The 21067-nt window shown below is 46.3% G+C and overlaps 1 protein-coding gene across 2 annotated transcripts in view; it reads right to left on the reverse strand.

Moving 5' to 3' along the window:
- The window catches only part of KCNIP1 (potassium voltage-gated channel interacting protein 1), a 452168-nt gene that overhangs the window by 276638 nt on the left and 154463 nt on the right, over window positions 1-21067 (reverse strand). The window contains exon 1 of one of the 2 annotated variants that reach the window (XM_026098459.2): window positions 9424-9724. The exons of the other annotated variant lie outside the window; for it this stretch is intronic. Coding sequence (XP_025954244.1) covers window positions 9424-9484 — 61 coding nt within the window. The 5' untranslated portion in view covers window positions 9485-9724. Of the gene's footprint in view, window positions 1-9423; window positions 9725-21067 lie in introns of those variants that run through there. 2 annotated transcript variants of the gene reach the window in all.

Below are 21067 nucleotides of genomic sequence, written 5' to 3' on the forward strand. Positions count from 1 at the left end.
AAGGAGGGACGCGAAGCTGCGCCTGCACCGCTGGGCTCTGCCAGGGCGCCCGGCTCTACAGGGACTTGGTTTTGCTAAAAGCAAACAACTCAGAGGGGCACGTGGCAAAATCCACATCCGAGCGCGAGCGTTTCCAGAGTTTCCAAAACACCTCGCAAACTCCACGGTAAAGGCAAGTTTCAAGTTTGCAGCAAGCTTTCAGTCTAACAGATGATTTGATTTGTACCTTTCACAAAACAGTAGCACAAAGAGCGTGAGAGCACCTTTTCACCAAGAGATGCTGCAGCACTTTCCGACTTGCAGGCCATGCAGCTAGGTACGAACACGGGTGTGCGTGACATTTAAAATTGCCCATCGCTGCATCTCTCGTGCACTGCTGAACAGCAGTGACAACCAGCAGCGCAGGCAGGAGCCACGCTCTGCCGCTGCCTGCGGTGCCTGAACTCCTGAACCGCACGTGCCTTACCTCCAGCCACAGCCAGGCCAGAGGGAGGAGAAAAGGCAGCCTCAGCGAAAAAAATGCAAATGAACTCATGTAAAGTGTTACAGCCGATGGCATCGCCCGGAAAATGCTGGATAGGAAAATCCCCCTTGTCCGTTAACTCGCTCCCCGGGCAGCACAGTGCTCCACAGCGGACGTGGTTAGAAACGATGGCACAGTAGTTCAGCTATAATTTCCTCATTTGTGCCAAAGAGAGGACTCCAAATTGCTTAACGCCCTACTGGAAATAGCACCCTTGGATGCCTTAAAGCCGTGGAAACGCGAGGCACTTTGCTGAAAGCGCAGTTTGTGCTCAGCCCCACGTCCCGGCCCAGCGCCGCTCTGCATGCGGGTCAGACTGCCGGCTCCGCGAACGGGAGCCGCGCGTTGGGAAGCAGATTTCCTTTTGCAAAATTACCTACGTGCATCTGTGCCCAGCCTTCGATGCATACCAATGCACAGGCAGGCCAGCTCTGCCGCGTGCTCAAATGCAGCTGCCTGCGTGCGGCCGGGCCAGTTACGCACTCGGCCAGCTCACGCCACAAAACATCAGACAAAAACAAACACGGCCTTAGAGAGATTCAGAGGCACCCAAGGACACACTCGCAACTCCTAGGGCACCAGCACCGCTGCCCAGGGTCACGTCCGACTCTCCCAGCAAAGCATATAAACTAGGGCACCAATTCAATTACAGCAGCTTATTAGGATTAGCAGACAGCAATCCTTTCGGCACCGGCACCAAAGCGCCTTGCTTCAGTTTTCCCTCTTTGCATGTGCCGCTCCCAGGCCAGGTGGCAACACATAAGTCCCTTGAACTGAGAAGATGGAGGGGGCAAAGGGGCACCGACGCTCTCCACTGGGTCAAGAAACTGTCCTTCCCTGGGTGCCTCCCTGCAGCGGCACGCGGGCAGCGGCCGGGGCTGCGGGTTTATCCTCGCAAGAGTGTTCGGGCTATCCTAGCCCTGAAGCGTTCGGATGGGTGTGCTGAATCGGGGGCTTGCCCGCAGTTTCGGCTGATAATCAAAACTCTGCAGGGCCGATCTACAGCGTCGCTCGCCAGAAAGAACGAACCAGCGGCCTGAGGAAACTCAGCTCCGAGTTTGGCCCCAAGCTGAAGGCAGGTGACATTGGAGTTGTTGCCAAAACCTTCAGCTTTGGCTTCCGAAACTCTGCTACATCTAACCGGCTAAATTTTGTGAACACAGCTTATTTCATCCATATTTTGCTGCATAGAAAATTGACAGGCAGAAATATTTATTTTGTCAGAGCACTAAAAGCCACTGACATTCCCTAGTGATCTCTCTCTTCCTGTAATTTTATTTTACTCCTTTCAGAGGTGACAGTCTGTCTATTCCCACTAAGTACCTTTCAGCAGAATTATGCAGGCATCTTTCCCGTTTCCTAGAAACCTACCGTTAATGGTACAACGTGCATCACCACCATCACCGTCTCCATCAGCCCCTTCTCTTCTCCATCAGCCCTATCCGGATCAGCTGCATCACCATTGTCACCAACGCAGACAGAAATTAACTGTCTGACAAATTTACACCTTGTTTTCAATACAGACCAAAGACATCACTCCACATCAACAGTCACAAACGGAGATTTGCAATATCCAGGCATGGTGCCCTTCGTTTTTGATTCACCTATTTTGAAAACAGTTTACGCTTGTGAGCGTTTCTGATTTGTTCAGTATAATCCACCTTATAAATACAGCTGTTATTCCCCTTCCCTTGAAAAAACATTGGCATTTCAGAATGAGAAAAGGGGGAAAATTAAATAACTTCCTTCAAATCCTAGATATATTTTTATTCAAAAGGCTGCTGTGGTACCCCATGGCTACACCATACCTTCCCGGCTGGGATAGGTTCTGTTGATGTTGACCCAAGAAAAGACTGGTTGCAAAAAAAACCCAAAAAACAAAAAACAAACAAAAAAACCCCAACCCTGAGCACATACCCAAACTTTCTGCATCGCTGTGCTGTTACATTTTCTCTGTGTAACGCTTTTTGATGCCGATCACGTTACTTCACACAAACCCTGAGCTCCTCCTGCCACCACAGTGGAGGCAGAACTTCAGCAGTCACTCGCACTTCTCTGTTTGCAGCTGTAAAGCCAGTACAAACCAATAGAAAGCCAGAGAAACGGTTTGAAAGCTTTGGTGAGTAACTACAATACATATTCATGAAATATTCCAGCTCAGAAATATTTCACTTCAGTTTTGAACAATTTGTAAATCTTCAGGCTTTGTAATAAAGCTTAAATATACATCAAAATAAGCAACATTTTGCTTGTAGAAGAACAGTAGGCTTATATATGGAGAAATAAAACACTTTTTTTTTCCTCCTTGCATTCTACCAAAATCAGCATGAATTTATAACTTGCTTGGGTTGATCTAATTCTGCTTCTTTACAGATAATGTTTTCCTCAGAAAACTTATACAACCCTAATAGACTTCGTTTTAGAAACTTGCTGACAGTAACTGCTATAAAGCTGAGATTTGCCCAAAACCTCTGCTAATTATTTAGTTTCAACCCTTTCACTTCTACAGTATGAAATATATTAAGGCTCAAAAATCAAAGTTTTTCATGAGCCCATTGCAAATATCCAGTAAGTCACACCGTAAGGTGCTGATGCTGATAAAGCTTGGAAGTTTACTCCAGAAAATATTTTCTACTCCGTCCTTTTGGCTTATTCTGGAACAAAAGGAGACTTCAAAGAGCCACAGCCTGCTGCCACGCAAAGCCACAGCCTCTAATCAGCTCCTCCGCGGCGGGATTTCCCGGGGCCGCGCTCGAGCGGGGAGCACGCAGGCACGGCCTGTGCTAACGCAATACAACATATAACGCTTTATATAATGCAATTTCCTCCATCCATCCTCTTTCTACCAACCCTGCACCCCAGGTAGGACCATGGCACTCTGGGCAGGCACCGTCTGCGTGGGGGAAGCAATCGCACAGCTTATTTTAATCAGTAGCAGCCACTCGTGAGCGCAGCTATCTGAGATTACTCTGCCTGGCTGCCAGAGGCTGAATTTGCAGGGAAGCGAGCAGGAAACAAAGCAACAGGCAAGGGAAGAGATTTGGAGCAAGCCAGACTCAGGAGCCGAGGAAATTCTGGCTGAAAGATTTAAAAAAACAGGCAAAAGTTGGGAAGTCCTGCAGCACGCGGCCGCTGAGCAAACGGGGCTGCCAGACGCGCTCTTGCCTGGGGCGCTGCGACGCTGGCAGCCTCCCTGCTGCCGGCCCGCAGAGGAGGTCCCCAGCAGCCTCTGGGTCCCCGTCAGCACCTCACCGAAACCAAAACCTTTCACCCTCCGTTTCCAACGCAGCCAGCTCAGCACACACACGACCTACAGAACAGACTGCATCCGACCACCATCAGAGACTAGCGTGAGGCAACGAGATGATGGGGCAGTTAATCGACTCTCGGGCACAGCCAAGAGGAACCTATCCAGCCGTCCCTCCCGTTCGCTGGGCCCCCAGGTGCACCAAGGGATGCTGTGCCCAGCCCGCCAGGTAAACGGGCAGGAAGTCGAGAGCTTCCTTCTCTACTAACAAAACACCGGGGACACGCGGCGGTGGGGTCCAAGCCTGGAGGACACCCGCATTCCTTTCCAGCAGTGGCAGGTTGCCAAGAGGCAAGAGGAGGGCAATGTTCAAAGCTCCTCTTTCTGCCAAACCTGCCCACAATTTCCCGGGATAACAGCAAGCCCATGCTCCTGCCTGATGGACTGCAAAGGCTGCTGTGAGTAACGCTGCTGCTGCCAACAGCTTCCAGAAAGTTACTCTGTAATGGAAAGTACCAGCCAAAGCCAGCATCAGGGCAGCTCCCCTTCCCTGCACAGCTGCAGGTCTTGGGTTGAACAACACCGATTCCTCGAAGCGCTACAAAGCCACTGTTTCCCCTTCTCAGCAGGAAGAAACAGATTGTTCTAATGCAGGGAAGTGAGAAAGCCCATCCGCGGCCAGAAGTCCTAGGAGCTATTTCAGAGTCAGATACTCTTATCAAGTCTGACTAGTCAAGTGATGTCTAGTGGTTCCCCGGTAAGTAAACCATTTGAAAGTAGAGCTGGTGAAGAACAAAATCTAATGATGGCTTTGGACAACAGCAAGTTTCTAAGCAAGCTTTCCTTCAAAAGAACTGGAAAATTGAGAAATTGGCCACTATAAAAACAGCACATGTATTCAACTCACGTTTTAGGCAAACTGAATTTAGCTATGAACTCTTGCAAAACAAAACAACTATCCCAGAGTCCTGTTGATAGTTTAGGTTTGAGTGACTTTGGACCAAAACACAGGTTAAACATATTCGACAGGCTCAGAGCCTCAGCTCTCGAGGGCGGCGAACTGCAGTGGTGCTGCTTCCTACTTTTATGAGCAGGGATTACAATCAGAGCTGGTAGCTCTAGGGCCAGCAAGATTCAGGTACTGAAAAAGAGAAAGACTTGAGTTATATTTCACTTCCACCAGAGGGGCCGGGGCAGAAAAGAAAGAGAGAGCAAATATAGCTACTCCCTTATTCCTGGATTTTCCTCTTCTACTGAGCTGGAGCTTGCCCACAAACAGGAGGGGAAGCATCCCTGCGGCACACTGTGCGCTGAGAGCAGGGAGAGGAGTCCCAGCACGAACGCCGCCCTGCTTCAGCAATCTGCTCATCTAAACATTACCCTGGCAAACCTGGAAAAGGTTGAGTCTAGCCACCCAAATTTGGTCATGATTTGCTGCAGACTCTGAAAACATGAAAAAACTCTATTTTGCAGCCAGTTCGAAAGAGAGCTGCAGTTTTGTGGTGCGTTACCTGCCGGCCCTCCATCTTTCCCTGTTTTCTCCCCCTAACTCATTTACTGCTTTACTGACCATGTTTGCTGGAGGATATGCAAGCAACTGGAAATTCGCAAGTCCATCTAGATCTTGTACCTAGCGGTAACAGCTAACTTACCTAGAGTAAGGCTTACTGAGCCTCAGCTTCGTTGGCGTTCAGGGCTTACTGAGCTCTCAATGTTTATTACTGCTCCCAGGACCTCCAGAAACACCGTGGTGCATACAAACCCTTAAATCTTAAGGGCTTTTACAGTGGCAGTTATCCCCGAATCACCAAATGGTTGAGGTTGGAAGGCACCTCTGGAGATGGTCTACTCCAGACCCTCTGCTCCAAGCAGGCGCAGCTAGAGTAGGCTGCCCAGGACCGTGCCCAGTCAGGTTTTGAATATCTCCAAGGATGGAGACTCCACAACCTCTCTGGGCAAACTTTTTGACCACTCTCCCTGGGGGGAAAAAAAAATTTGTTATGTTTAAATGGCATTTCACTTCCATTTCCACTCTTCCCAAAGCAGCCCAGCAGGCTGCTGGCCTTCTTTGCTGCAAGAGCACATTGCTGGCTTGCCGCGAACTTGTTGTCCACCAGGACCCCAGTAATGCTGTACAGCTTTCCTGATCCAAGGATGCAAGAGAAGCAAACCTCATAGAAAGAGGTACCATCTGTTATTAGACCAAGTTTCAAAGCTAGAAAAGGCAGAAAAGAAGAATCCCAACAGTGAATGAAATTAAAATGCCATCAGCTCAGGAGATCAGAGGAAATAATAATTTCTAAGGAAACGTACACTAGTCCGTGGAAGGCTGCTATCATTGCTATCTGCCATTGGAATAAGCGAACTAGCCACCACGCAGCTCTCACCCTCCCCTGGCCCAGGCCTGTGAACTGGGAGGGAGGGAGGAGCTAAGCGAGTGGAGCCTCTCCCTGCACAGCAGCCAGCCGGGGAAAGCACGCGTCCCGTTAGCCCACGCTGTTAGAATCCACCATCCTACGTAGTTACTGATAGTAACCATTTTCAATAGACTTTTAACCTCAGACATGGCCTGCTTATTTTGCCCGTTCTTAATATACACGCATATTTTCCACTTCTAGATGATCGCGTAAGATACATGTGTGAGCTGCTTAGCTAGCAAAGACTATTCAAATTGTCTTCAAACTATTTGGAAGAGCACACGTTTACCAAGATCACTGTGTATTTGCACAGGTGCAGATCTAGCCCTGCTGCAACTATTTCGCTGAGCCCTTATCTTAGCAGCAGCATTTGGCTACTACATAAATCCTGAATTATCCAGATAAACACATAGGTAAGGACACATGCCATGAAAGACAGATGTAGCAATATCAAATGGAGCAGTTGCACCTTGGCACCATTAGCAACGAGGCCTGTGGCAAAGGCGGCAAAACATCCCCTGGGCTGCATTAGCGAGCGCTGAGGGAAGTCTGATGTCTTCAGTTTGGGGCTCCCTGGTACAAGACAGACACTGGCATACTGGAGCATGGTCCAGCATAGGCCACCAGGATGGTAGGGGACTGGAGCACAAGACATGCGAAGAGGTGCTGAGGGAACTGTGTTCATTCAGCCTTAAGAGAGGGCTTGGAGAGGATCTTAGTCTTGTCTTCAACTACCTGCAGAGAAGGAGGAGTCAGACTCTTCCCAGAGGTGCACGGTGATAGAACAAGAAGCAAAAGTTCAAGCTACTACTAGGGAAATTCCAGCTAGATATTAGGACAAAATTTTCACCCTGGGGGTGATCAAACACCAGAACAGGGTGCACAGAGACTGTGGAACCTGCATCTTTGGAAATACTCAAAGCTCGGCTGGCCAAGGCCCTGAGCATTCTGGTCTAGTGGGACCTGCTTTAAGCAAAAGGTTAGCCAGGGACCTCCAGAGGTCCTTTCAATCTCATTGACACTATGTGGTCTTCAGAGAGCTAGCATTGCTAGAAAAGCCAGCATATAAGCTCACCCTGATCACATTTTAAGCAACAATGCCAACCTAGATAGGGGAAGGGTTTGCTTTTCCTCAAGTGGATCTTCTAAAGACAGGTGCAGGTGGACTGCGTTAAGGGGTCTATCATGTTAAGAGCTAAAGTGAAATTAATGGGCTAGTGGTGACTGACCTCTACTAATTATCTGGCCCACAGACAAGGAACAATTTGAGATTGCGTTCAAAACCAGCACAAATTAAGGTTTCCACTGTTGAAGAGCTGAAGCGTTCACAATCAGTGTATAATCTGCAAAGTAGTGCAGAGGCACACATGGCAAACGTGCCTCTGTCACTCCTATTTAGTGACCTAAGGGATCCTCTAGATATTGATCTAGAGGAACATCTACAACTGGCTGAAGTTGCCCGAAACTGTCAGTGCCGGTGTTCCATAATGTTCCTTCCTGGCAGATAAATAATACTAAAAGGTATGAAATTCTATCCTGGCTTTGAAAATATCCAAGAAAAGCAAAGGAATTTCTTCCCACTTTCTCTCTCCAACTGACTGCCCTACTAATCAGTAACAACACACGGATACCGCATCACAGCCAACAGGAGATAACTCTGGGAACACAAGTTTTGATAAATATAGCTGAACAACCACTGCCAGCAGGCATCAGCAAGATTGAATTCCACTGTAAATGTTAAAACGTGTGACCAGATGCTGGATTTTTACTGCTTGTGAACTCCAACAATAAGCAATTTCTTCCATCCACTCGAGAGTAGAGCCAATCACAGGACAACTAAGTAGTAGGAAACAAATACATTCAGCCAAAACTTATCTACATTTAGTGTAAATCAGATACAGCTGTCAGATTTCTGGCAGGTGGATAAGACACTCCTTGGTGCCACGGTGGTCGACGTGCCTACCATACCATGCTTGGCACTTCTGTACCTTGCAGCCTTTAAACACATGGCTCTCCAGGCTTCGTGACTGACTCAGTGCCTAGACAGCTATACAGCTGTGGTTGCATTATAAATAACACAGAAAGATGAGCTCTAAACCATGCACACACCTTTTAATGTACAGTTTTACCCTACTGGGTCATCTATTTGTCTTGTATTGGGAACATGAAATTTTACACTTGCTCAAGACTTACAATGATCAAATACCTTGCACATCCCTTCCCCATTTCTCTTCAGAGTGATTACATGATGTTTGATGTTTCCTAAGGTGATTTTTGCTTTTAAAACTGCTAGAAAATCCATTCCAACTTTCAATTCAAAAGCATTTATATGAGCTGAGCTACAGATGCAGGGAAAAGAGAGCCCTACCCTAGAAATACTGAGAGACTGTTAAATGCAGAGCTTCTGGCAGAAAATATTTTCCAATAGCAGAAAGACTTGTCAAAGTTACAGAGCCCTTTTTTGTTGTTGTTTCTTTTTAAAAAATACACACTGTGTATGTTGTGGTCATGCCCCCGACAGTGCTTTCAACTTTCGGCTCAGCAGCACCCTGGAATTTCTGAATTAACCCTGAAAGAAATTGAGCACAGCTCAAGCAAATACTACACAAAACAGACTTCCTGAAAAATCAGCATTTTGCAGCCAAAATTTATGGATTTTAGGATTAAAAATCCCTGGGATTGCTGCTTGCTTTCTCATTTTTTGCAAGTTCCTCCCCCTCCCCTTCTTTATGAAAGCATCCTAGTAATTTTTTCCTCTTGATAAGCTCTATAAAACATACATCACTAGTGCTGCATGCTCAGTGCTGGGTTACTGAATATACAACATTGCCTCTATTGATACTTTCTGAGAAAGAAGCCACAAGGCAATCGGAAGAATTTGCTGTGTATCTATGATTTACTCCCTCCACAACGGACTTACAAAGCATGGGAGTTGGGAATAAACAGGTTCTGCATATGGAGCCACCGAGTTTCTCCTGCTCGTGCATGCCTGTGTGAAGGACTACAAGCTTCCACATGGCTTGCACCCCCAAAGCCCCTCCGCGGCAATTTCCACATGCCCACACGGTCCCTCCAGCACCTCGCATCCCGCTCTCCTCCATAAATTACACCTCACATACACATCGATGGGGTACTTGCAAGTGGCACATGCTCATTTTCTCCTCCCTGCCTAATACAAATTTTTCCTCCCAGCAAACATACAGAAGGGACAGGAAAAGCAAAACAGGAGATCTTACCTTTTGATGGTCTTCTTTGTTTCGTTTGTAGAGAGGAGAACGTACCCATTACAGCACCCATTGCAAAAGCTAGTTGCGAGTTTTGGGGGGAGGATTTATTTTGGCTGGGGTTTTTTCTTTTTGATTCTTCTCACCCCCACCCCCCCCACCACCAGTGAACAAATCTATTTGAAATGCCCACTAGAAGAAAACAAAAAAAGAGGAAGTCAAGAGAAGAAAGAAAAGAAGAAAGGAGGAGGGAAAAAGCAAAGCACTGCAGCTCAGCGTTCAGCAAGCGTTAAGCTTTGAGGGTTTTTTTTTTTTTTTTTTAAGTCAACACACATGCACTGACTCACAGCCGGCTGCACTGTTATTATTCAAAACAGCTCCCCATCAAAATTTAAATGCTAGGTAGATTCCCTCAGACCAGAGCTGGCAGCAGATGCATCAAAATATTTACTGGAGCAGAGCCACAGAAACACACAGGCTAATTCTTCCTCTCGCTCCCTTATGGCTCCCAGCAGCAGCCTGTAGGTCTACGGGGAGAGCATCCGTGCCGCTCTCCCAGCGCATACTAAAGCGGACTTGTGCAGCCGTGGCGAGGGGCTCGGGGGGTTTGGGCTCGCCACCAATTCCCAATGAATGAAAACCGCCCGGTAGCCAGCTAGCCGCCAAAGCCACAGCTGCCCGAACTGCGCGCGCCTGCTAATTAGGAGCCTCGCCGAAAGGTAGGCAGCGGCATTCGCTCAAATTCTGCGCGAGCGTAAAAGTCAGCGATAAAAATAAATAAATAACTAAGTGCAGCGTGGAAAACGAGAGAGGAAAATTTCACCATTGCGCCTCTCTCCGCATGCTGTCTCGCCCACCAGAAGCATATGCAAGGCGGCTGGTAATAACTTATTTTTCTGCAGAGTATGTATGTGCACATCCCTTTTTGGATATTAAAACAGTAAATTGCTGAAATGAAATTCTGCAAGTGCTAAATTGCTCAGAGGAGGTAGGGCAACTCCCTCTGTGTTATTCAGTACTCTGATATTTCAAAAAAAATCAGCCATGTGCCTCGTTCTGTTTTCTCAGGACGTGGGCAACGCAAAGCGCTCGGCGACGCAAAGGGTTAAGCATAACGAGGTGGCTGTCAGAAGCAGAATTAATTTGCTATTTGCACATGGTGACTTAGATTAAGGCAGCATCTGTGCAAATACTGCATTTGTTTGAAGAAATTCATTCCTACACCAGAGACCAGAGCACCTTGTCTCAACAGGTTTCCTCAGCTTTCCTCGAACTTTGGAGTGAATCAGAGGCATCCCAGAGCCTCCAGACGCAGGGGTCCCAGAGCACCCTGCTCCCCTGGAGGCACAGCCTTCCCCCGGCCCCGCTCACATGGCACCAGCGGCGCTTCCCCTGCGCACACGCGTTCGCAGCTCTCGTGTCTACCAGCAAACTGCTTTTGAGCAGTTTCCAGTTGCAAAACCATATGGCATTAAGCAAAATGCATTTTTTTTTCTTGTTTTACAACCTAAAATAGAGCCATTGGACTTTTGGGGAGGAATGTTAGGGGCAGGATAATGCTGAGATGCTGAACAGAAACCCGTCTGTTCCCAGGCACGTGCAAAGTGCCAGGCACTCGGGGCAGGCAGTGCTGCCACTGCTGGTGTGGGGCAGCGCGGCTGGTGGGGGGGGACACGCGCGCCCCACATTCCTCTGGCACGCCGCCCTGGAGCCAGACCCGTCCGATAGCCCCTCACTGGACAGGCTGCCGCTCCGATCCACATGGGCAACTCTCGGGGTGGCAACACAGAGGCAATCTCTACAAGGCACTGAAAAGCGGTGAGAGATTAAGGTCTTCTCATTTACATATTTCTGTTATCTATTTTATGAATATTTTATCTGTGTTTACACATTAAAATATTGCATAGGCTACAGCAAGCAAATACAGAGCTACTGCTCTGGGTATTTTTGCACAGAGCAAAGGCCTGGGGAGGCTCCGTGGCAGGAGCCCTGCGGAGAGAAGGGGGGAGCCCGGCCGCCCCGGAGCCGCAGGGTCCAGCGAGGAGGGAACCCACCTGGGAAGAGCGGGAAGCACAGCCCACGGACAGGACACACTCACTCAGTGGCACAGCTGATGCTGTCAGGAAACTGTGTGACCAAAGGTTAAAAAAGAAAAGGAAAAAAAAAAAAGCAAAGTATTCATGGACATCAAGCCAGTCGACAACAAATTATTCATTTTCTACCACCAAGAGCAACGGCTGCCACCGGGATGCTCTGCTCCCCCCAGCCCTCTCCTCCCGGGCACGACGTCTCCAAGACGTGGAAACCAAAGGAAAGCCTTCTCCATCGAGGCAAAGCTGTCGCGAGCAGAAGTCACTGAGCAACAGCTCCGGTCACATCATCCACTCATAAAATTGCATGTCAGTAGGAAAAATAACGTTATACCTGCAGGAGCTCGAAAGTGAATGGTCACAAAGAACTAAATTGACTAGAAAGAGATACCACGATAATAAAACTAATCAAAATTAACTAGCTTCAGAATCCTCCCTGACATCCCCTGGATCCCGGCCATGCCGAAAAGCGTGTGGCCTGGGAGCTACAGATTAGGCTACCCATATGGTGAGTTACCTAGAAAAAAGTAATTTAGGAAGATGAAATTGCAACCCTGATGCTGCACTGTTATCTACTTGAAATAACATGGCATACGGAGGCGGAGGGCAAATGTGAATATTCAGGGGTTTTTTTTAAGACTTTGAAGAAACAAAGATTCTTCTTGGCTAGAAACCGATAGTGAAAAATCCCTGTGAAATCATGGGGATACATAATTATATGCATTTTTTGTTGGTATGACTAAAATGTGCAAGAACGAGGACAAGAGGAAGGACCATATCTGTGCCTGGGCAAATGAGTACAGAATCCCAGCTCACTAGTTCAAATGCAATTGCTCTCTCTCACACAGCCTAAAATCAGAATCTCAGAGGAACATAAGCATCATAAATACTAATGAATTAGTATATTTGACACAGCAGGCAGGAAACTTCTTCCCCAGAGAGGAGCATCCGAATATATCAACCTAAGAGATACTGATGGCTTGAGATGGAAGAAATGCTGATGGCCACCTCTATATCAGCTGTTGAATATTTTGCAGAGTATTTCCATTGGAGATAAGATGAAGATCAGGCTTTGAGGGAGATGGTGAAATTCACAGTTCTAGCTACACAGGTATCCACGTTAACATCCAGGATAAGAGCTGCTATCATAGGATCAAAAATACTTTGTGGGGAGAAGATAATATATTGCACTGAATCTGACTGCAGCCACACTTATTTATTCACAAGGCTCTGATTCATAAGCAGTGCTCCAGATCTCCAGTGCAGCTCGCTTTTCCATGCGGTGTAAAAACCTATGCCACCCACTGCTCCAGCAGAAGTTCCCCACCACGTGACTTTCATGCTGATAGTCCCTGTCCCCTCCCAGCGGGCACCGCGGACGGGTGCAGAAATGGTGAGGACACAGCAGCATGCAAAAACCTGTCATCTGGGTATGTCCCTACTCAAGCAAAGGCTTCTCTATCTACGCAACCTCGCACTGAAACCCTGGGTGCTAATCACCCAGGCTAAAACTGCCTACTGACTGACAAGGTCATGACTTAATACTGTTCGTTGACCCCTTTCCTGATTTCAGTACACCTTTTAACTCTATACTATTGCTTTTAATACATAGTCAGCAAGGCTTTGAAACATCAGGGCAAAGTGGACAGACACTGGCAGCAAAGTAGGTGCTCACTTGTTGGATGTAGCCAGAAGGTTTGGTCACAATAAGAGGTTCATTATTTTTAATAAATGCAAATATACTGTATCCAGTTGGGCTGTCAAATCAACAGCTAGCTGATAGTGGTACACCACGGAAAACTGCTCGGAGCAAAGTCAAAGGAATTAAGTCAAAAGTCACAGCTCCGCTCCCCATCGTAGCAGCAGATCCTCTTCCCACTAAGGATAAGCAGTGCTAAGTGGAGCAAGATCGCTTGTGTTATACTTCTCATGAACTACAAATTCCTGGTATTTTTGCTAGTATCTAGAGGGAAGGGGAGGGCAGTTCTTTTCATCCTGCAGAATTGTGGCCCTTGGCCAAGAGAAAACAGCCCTTCCTCAGCCCGACGTCTAGGGACACAGTCTCCAGGTTATCAGCCGTCTTCTCCTATAAGGCAAAGATGGCCAGTTCAACCTTCAGAGCCCTGGAGAGCAAAGAAACACTTCAAAAATATCCAGATTTTTAAAACAATGCATTAGGGAATTTCACTCTGATTTATTTTTTGTCCCCAAAGGACAGAAATGAGTGTTTCCTAATAGGAACACAAATAAAACCTGAAAACTGTCCCATTTACGGCAAGGTCTTGCTATTCACTCTGTGTCAGCCTGGAGGGATTCAGATGGGCTCTACTTTTGAAAACCCTAAATAAAGATGGGAGTGACTAATTCCTTTTTCCCTCTTGTATTTGAGGCCTAAGAGGTAAGCAGCACCGACCAGATTATTTTCCATTTCTGCTAGATTAAAGGACTTCCACTTTTCATATTCAATAACTGTTTCAGGGAAACATTTTATATTTAACCAGTAAGAAGCACTTTACTTTAAAGCAGATACAATTTTCTGTTCATCTGGACAGCTACCGTTTTCCTTTAGTCCTACGTGCAAATACCAGTCCTACGGGCAGGCAGCTGAGACCATACCAGTGGTAAGCGGTGAAGTGGGAAGCCACATTAGCATGGATACGGAAATGACAGGAACGCAGCTTTCAGTTGTGTCTGCTGAACTGTATCTCGGCCAGATGTTCATAATTAGGACCGTCGACACTAGCCCAATTACCACTCAGTGCTCTGGCACAAAACCTGCCTCCAGCCGCTGCAGCAATCTGGGTCTCCCCGGCAGCCCCGACGCAGTTGTTCCTGCTCTTCGCTGGCCGCGGCTTCCTTCACGAGGGACGGCAGCGACGGCGGGCACCGGGAGACATGAATTTTGCATGGGCTGCACAGGCACTGCTGCGACAGAGCCTCTTGCAGGTGCTGCCAATGAACCACGAGGGCTGCCCACAGGTTTCCGCCCTCTCTTCCAGCTCTTTTTGATTTTCAAAACAGTTCATGAGACACAGAGAACTGGCTATCTGGGAAAATCAAAAGCAAGAGAGAAAACGTTCCTTTTTCTAAGAGAATGAAACGAGAGTTTCTGTTGCTTAGCAAATTTTTAACCAGTTGCTGTCCCCGGCTCTCTGAGCCGCAGCAGCCTCTCCCAAGCGCGATGGCTGACCCTCCGCCCAAGGCTCGGCGGGAGACCTTCAGGGACCTCTCCGCCCTGCAACCCACGTGCCTGCACTCGCTGCCTGCGTCGGCGAGGAGTAGCGAGGGACGCACCTCTCCCACCACGCCGCAGCTCCCGTCTTACGCCGATCCCACCGCTCCATGCCGAGGCTCCTAGCAGGAACGCTCCACACAGTTGCAGACCAACCAAGAAAGACCAAGGTGCAAAAAAAACACGTTAGGAAATGAAGACTAGCTCTAAGGAGATCCTGGAGAGAAGAAGAAATCGACACCATCATCATCACATCTAAAGCACCAGGTGGGCTGACAGCTATCTGTAACCCAGCCTGATGCCTGAGGACCCAGAGGGGCACAGGAAAGGGGCACATACCACCAGAGTGAAATCTTGGCAAGCCATGACTGAGCTCCTCAAGATTTCACCATCTCCTATGAGAGAAGATGCAACAACTGTTTTAGAAGGGAAGTAGGTCAGACACAACAGTGTGAGGCTTTACTACCATTGATAGCTTGTTACATGCCAGAAGGTATATTTTGTGGCCTTCATCCTTGTATACTTGTATTTTAAAATTACATCCAACCATGTGATAGTAAATTGCTTCTCTTTCTAACTAGGCAGGTAGTAATATACCAGCTGCTCCAGGAAGGCAACGCCACTCTCAAGAGATCCTCCAGTCAGGAAAGAGTTGTTTGCTTTACTGAATATCTAGTCACTGATTTTGCTCTCATTTATAGTAGTGTAAATTGTCAATCAACTCTACAGACTTCCTACCATAGATTTTCACTTTTTTTTTTTTTCCCCCCAGCACCTATTCTTTGGACATACTTCTTCCCCCCCCCCCCCAAAAAAAAAACAAAAAAAAACCCCCAAACCAACAACACTCAAGTACCTAATTTCATCCTCCTTTTCTCCCCTCATGAGCCATTAGAATAAATGGGAATTTTTTCAAAGAAAACTTTTTGCTCTTGGTAAGGGCACAGTAGCAGAACAGGATCCATTAAAAGATTCATTACTGCACCTCTATAGGCCCAAAGCAAATTCTCATACTAGTTAGCTTTGCTAAATCTCAGAAGCTAAAGGGCCTCCCTTCCATTTTGAAAGAAATATATTTTTCATGACATGAAAGCCAGTGAATAATAGGGCTGAGAAATAGTGAATAATAATGCTGAGAAACCGGATGGAATAGATGAGACTTAAAGATTCAGGATGATGTTGAATTTCATGTAAATAAAGCACGCCCAATACTGAAGGGCTGGAAAGCAACTTGCCTAAGTCAGTCTGTAGCAAACACAGCTAGTCAAAAAGAGACGAAGCAAATGCAACGTTCACTTAATGCCACCAACAGGGAACTAAAAGCCAGGCATCTTTAGCTCTGAGCAACAAAGGGTGCTCCTGCCCATTCGAGCAACCGTGCACTGGTCTCCTGCAATCAGGAGGCAAGGTCTCATCACTCTGCTTCAACGCAGCGAGCAGACCACCACTGCCTTTGCCTGTAGGCGTGCATGAGCGTACACACTGGTGTACTCAACAGAAAGAAAAAAGACCCATGTATTGTTCTGACTATCTGAGGCAGCATAGCGAGAGCTGAAAATAAAACTAAATTATTGTCTGCTGGTTTGTATTTGTTTTAGTAATAAAACACAACAGAAGTACACAGAGCAGATCTAATGCTTGCCCTAAGGACCTTACATCCTAAATTAGATAGCTGATGGAGTTCGGAAAGGGAATACTTCAGATTGCTAGTGACAACTTCAACAAAACGCAAGGAAGATATGGTTTTCTCTCTCTGGTTGGAGTGTTTCTTCTGCAAGAAGGAGTACATTTCCAGAAAAAAATAGAAAAAGAATAGAAGGGAGATGAAACATGGGCAAAGCACTGAGCCGAAGGGCAACATGGAGAAAGGAACAAAGAGAAGAGAGGAAGGAGGCTGCGAGGGGAACAGTAAGAGGGGTGATACTGGCAGATCTTTAGCAGCAGGAGAGTGAGGAGGAGGGAATGAAAGCAGACAGATGGGCAGTACTGAAATTGTGCAGAATCCTGTAAAGGTGAAGACAAGAAACTTCAACTAGGCAGAAGGTGAGGGAGCCAAGAGATGATCAGAAAGGAATGGCAAGATTGGCGTGCCCAAACAGAAAGGTGACAAACAGTAGCAACATGAGCATGCCTGGTGTAGGGCACAAAGTCAAACAGGGGCCAGGAAGCAGGAACAGGAAAAAGCTTTGCTACTTCACAAAACACAAGGCTTCTGCAGGGAATCGTCACTAAAAGATGGGCTTTAGTGATAGGGAAACAGAAGAAACTGATAGGATTTCACAAAAGCATTCATCTGGGAGGGGAAAAAAGAGGGGGGTCCGTCCTGAAATACGACTGTGCAGCCAACATACTCAAATGAAGAGGTGGATCTGACAAAGCCAAGGACAAACAGGAGGAGGTCGCATGTGGATGAGCACTTTGAGGTGAGAGCTGCAACCTTTTGTTCTCCAGATGCCATTACAGCAATGCCCGAGGACTAAAGAACTCACATTTCAGTAATGAAAACCATCTATTTCCCCATGAAATCTCTCTTTGAAAACTGTGCAGAGACAAGTGGAGTCTTGCCTTTCAAAATTATAAAATAGCTATATGAGAAACAGACACATACATGCAGTTAACATAGTTTGAAGTAGGAAACTACCTAGAGTATTAGCTGGAACCATATCCCCACGCAGATGACTCCGTAACCAGGACCACCACTACATGGCGGCAGCAACACCAAAAAACCCTGATTGCCATATGAAAAGTTGTATATTGATGTAAATGTAATGGGTTAAGGCATCTGTCACACAAAGGAGATTAGGGGGTTTTAAAGGAATCCTGATGGCAAGGGACAACAAAAGACCTTGAAATTCTTTTTGCTTTCCAGGAGCGGAGCAGGGGTAGAGTCGCTGTGAGCTGTACCACACTGCGTGCCACCAAGCCTGATGGAGACTGGCTGCTGTAAGGGGAAAATGATAGGCTGGCCTCCAGGGACACCTGTAGTCACCAGTGTCTGTGCTGACCCTGACAGCTGGGTTAGTGGTACTCACAGAATAAGCCCAGCTGTTAAAATCTCTGCAAGGAACATCAAGCAGCCAACACCAAGTATCAGGGATATGGCACAAAGCTGCACCACAAATCATCTTTTAATCTTAATTTATAAGCATTTCCATAGTATCCACAGCTTCTAAGAATATCACAGAGCAAGCACAGAGTCAAATTACTGGGCTCAAAGAAAGGTACATTTTAGTCAAACACAGGAAAAGATGCTGAGGAAACGTGTCCTAGTCTTGTTCATCGTGACAAGGACATTTCTCCAACCAGCTGGGACATGCAACGCTGGAGCTGGGCGCGTGTGCTTCCTCGCTCCTTCGCTGACACACACGCGCACACCCTGCACTATTTGAACTTACCAAATAAGCAAGTTGACTGACAGGCGAGAACTCAATAGTGTTTTGTTCTCAGGAGCATTAAAGAGAGTATGTCAAACCTACATAAGGAATGTGAACAATAAATGTCAATCAGGGTTAACAGCCACTTTCACTTATATCTCATGATAATGGCCAAAGAGGCCTGGTTGAAAAGGCAATTTTTTATTATTATTTCCAGGGATGACTGATAAAACTGACTCTGAACAATTGCACAGTCAGTGAGTTGGCTTTAGGAAGGAAAAGCGGGTAGAGAAGACATTCAAATGATCTTGGTTCTCTCCTTGGCTCTTACTCTCGCTTTAGCACACTTGAAAGAAACGTGTCAAACTAACCACATATAATTCAGGTCACTGAACAGATGCACATACCAGTGTAAGTAATGTGGATAGTTAACCAGCTATTTTTGTTTCACATTTTGCTTATCACCACAGGGTCTTGTAAAAGAGAACAAGAGCAGCCATTAGACACCCCGAGGTAGGTTCAGCTTGTATCAAGTTAAATCACATCTGGGGAAATATATGCTAAATAAAACCTATATTCTGTTTATACATTGGCACTGTTTCACTCTGACTGTGCTAAGAATGGACAACAGGCATAAACAGTCACTGGGCTAGGGTCTGCCAAAAGATGCTCCAGAAAAGTCAGAATTCTTAATTTTCCAGTCATTAATTGCATCATGCTTTAATTGAAATGGCATACAAAATTCATTGCATCTTTTCATAACTTTCAAATTAAGCGTGACTTCCGTAGTGAAGATTGATAATTTTATGTTCTATGTCATAATCTTTGCTACTAGAAAAAAAATGATAGTATTATTCTGCTACAATGTTTCCGGTTTGAAGCTAGATAAAACACTGCATTAAAATGGAGATTAGCTTTGCAAGTTCCTTGAAGAAAAAGTGAGCACCAGTCCTCCCATACTGATAATATTCTGTGCACTGAACAGCCAGGTTTATGTCTCTGTTAATTTTTCAGCCTGTAAATGCACATCATCTGATGTGCTGCCCTTGGAATCTGCTTGCAGTAAAATAATACTTTGGGTTTGAAACAAAGATGTCTCCCAGTGCATTAGCATCAGTCTACAATATTGCCTGGGAATACTTTGATTCATTGGTGAGATGCATTAAACTACACTGCAGTCTTGTGCAAAACGGAGCAGACTCTTTGCTCTGCCCCAGACAAACAGGTTTTGAAGTTAAGATTTGGCATCTGCCTTCAACACCCAAGCAAAGCCTGATAATGTCCAATACCCTGCTATAGCAATTCCAGACAAGAGCAAGCTTAGTAAGAAATTTTTATATGCAAGCAGGGCAGTGGTTTACCAGGATCTGTGCAAGCAATCCTGGGGAATCACATCGTCCCTATGGAAACCTCAAGCTCAGTGATACGTACAATGATTATTACCAGCAGTTTATACACTAGAGTCACTCGCCAAATGGAAATGAAGACTAAATTGCACCAGAAGGATCGTATTCCAGCTTATATTTACAAATACAGTGGGATTCTGGGTGACTGGTGAAGTGGTGTAACAGTATGATGTTTAATCTGGAACCTCCTCACCATGGGACCCACACAACAAAACGGTCTGGTCTCTAGCAGTTTTCTCAGAATAATTTAGATTCTTTCAGGTAGTTCCCAAGAAGTTAAAATCACTGCTATTTTATGCTTTATGGTACATATCGATACATGTTTTCAGGACTGATGAAATCCTGAGACCATAACAAAAGCCAAACCCCATTCCCAGAACTTGTCATTGATCCTCTAAGGAAAGTCTCCAGCAAGAGAAGTGCTGCGAGTGCAGCCACGACGTGCTCTCGGGCACCCACCGACCTCCACCCGCCGCACACAATTAAGACACTCAAACAATCTTGACAAATTTGGAGTTGCCCTGTAGTTTGCGTAGTGTCACCTGTCCTGGGGAATAACTGCAATGTCCTTGTAGAGCAGTTCTCTCTGCAGTACCAATGTGTGGCCCCATCCATAACTCCATCTTAACTTAGTTTATATGAGAGAATTTCCATTACGGTCGCAGCGGATGAAGAATGATTCCAATAAAAGGAATATATGGCATTCATACAGTGCGGGCTGCTCGACTGAATTATTATTATTAAAATTGTATAACAACTTTCATCTTGAACACTGAAGCGCTCCCCAAACTACATATAAGCATCATCAATGACGGCTATTTTCAAATTCTGCCCAATACACTAATCTGAATACTCTCTGGACTCATTAACTAATTAAAAATATCCCGTTCCAAGATGCATCTCTGTCAGGGTGGAGGCAGCACCCAGGCAAACTGCCGTACTAATTCCACTGTTGGCAGGACACTGATGTGGGCAATAACCCCAGCTAAACAAAATGGACCCAAAATTCAAATGCAGCTATTCAGGTCCAATATATATTTTTTTTTAATTTAGCAGTTGAGTGCATCATCAGAACAAAGTATCAACACATTTGGGAACTGCCATACTACACCCCAAGTTCACTCTGCAGAAGCCGTGCTGTGCGGAATATGATTCCCCTCATGTGCAGCACAGTCCTCAGCCCCAGGAGGGCTGAACGTTAAGCATCTTCCTTGCTGCGTGAGCAGGGCCAAAGGCCAAATCCTCAGCTGGAACGATATTACCCATGTGCCATTCAGGTGTAGGAAGCTGTGCAGATTTCATACGTACACAGAACTGGGGCTACATTTTCACCCCTCATGCACACCCCTAAAGGAGATAGGGACAAAAGAAAACTTTCCATTTGGAGACTAAATTTTCCAGCTCCAACAGGAATTACTCTGGTCCATTGGATACATAGCTTTCACAGGTGCACAAAAAGGCCTTGTTATCCTTGGCTTTATCGCTCCCGTAGCGCTCAGAGCATACCTTCCATGCTCGGGAGTAGCCTGGGAGGTTTCCTCATATGGCGTTAGT

Source organism: Dromaius novaehollandiae, chromosome 15, assembly GCF_036370855.1.
Source record: "Dromaius novaehollandiae isolate bDroNov1 chromosome 15, bDroNov1.hap1, whole genome shotgun sequence".
NCBI classification, from domain to species: Eukaryota; Metazoa; Chordata; class Aves; order Casuariiformes; family Dromaiidae; genus Dromaius; species Dromaius novaehollandiae.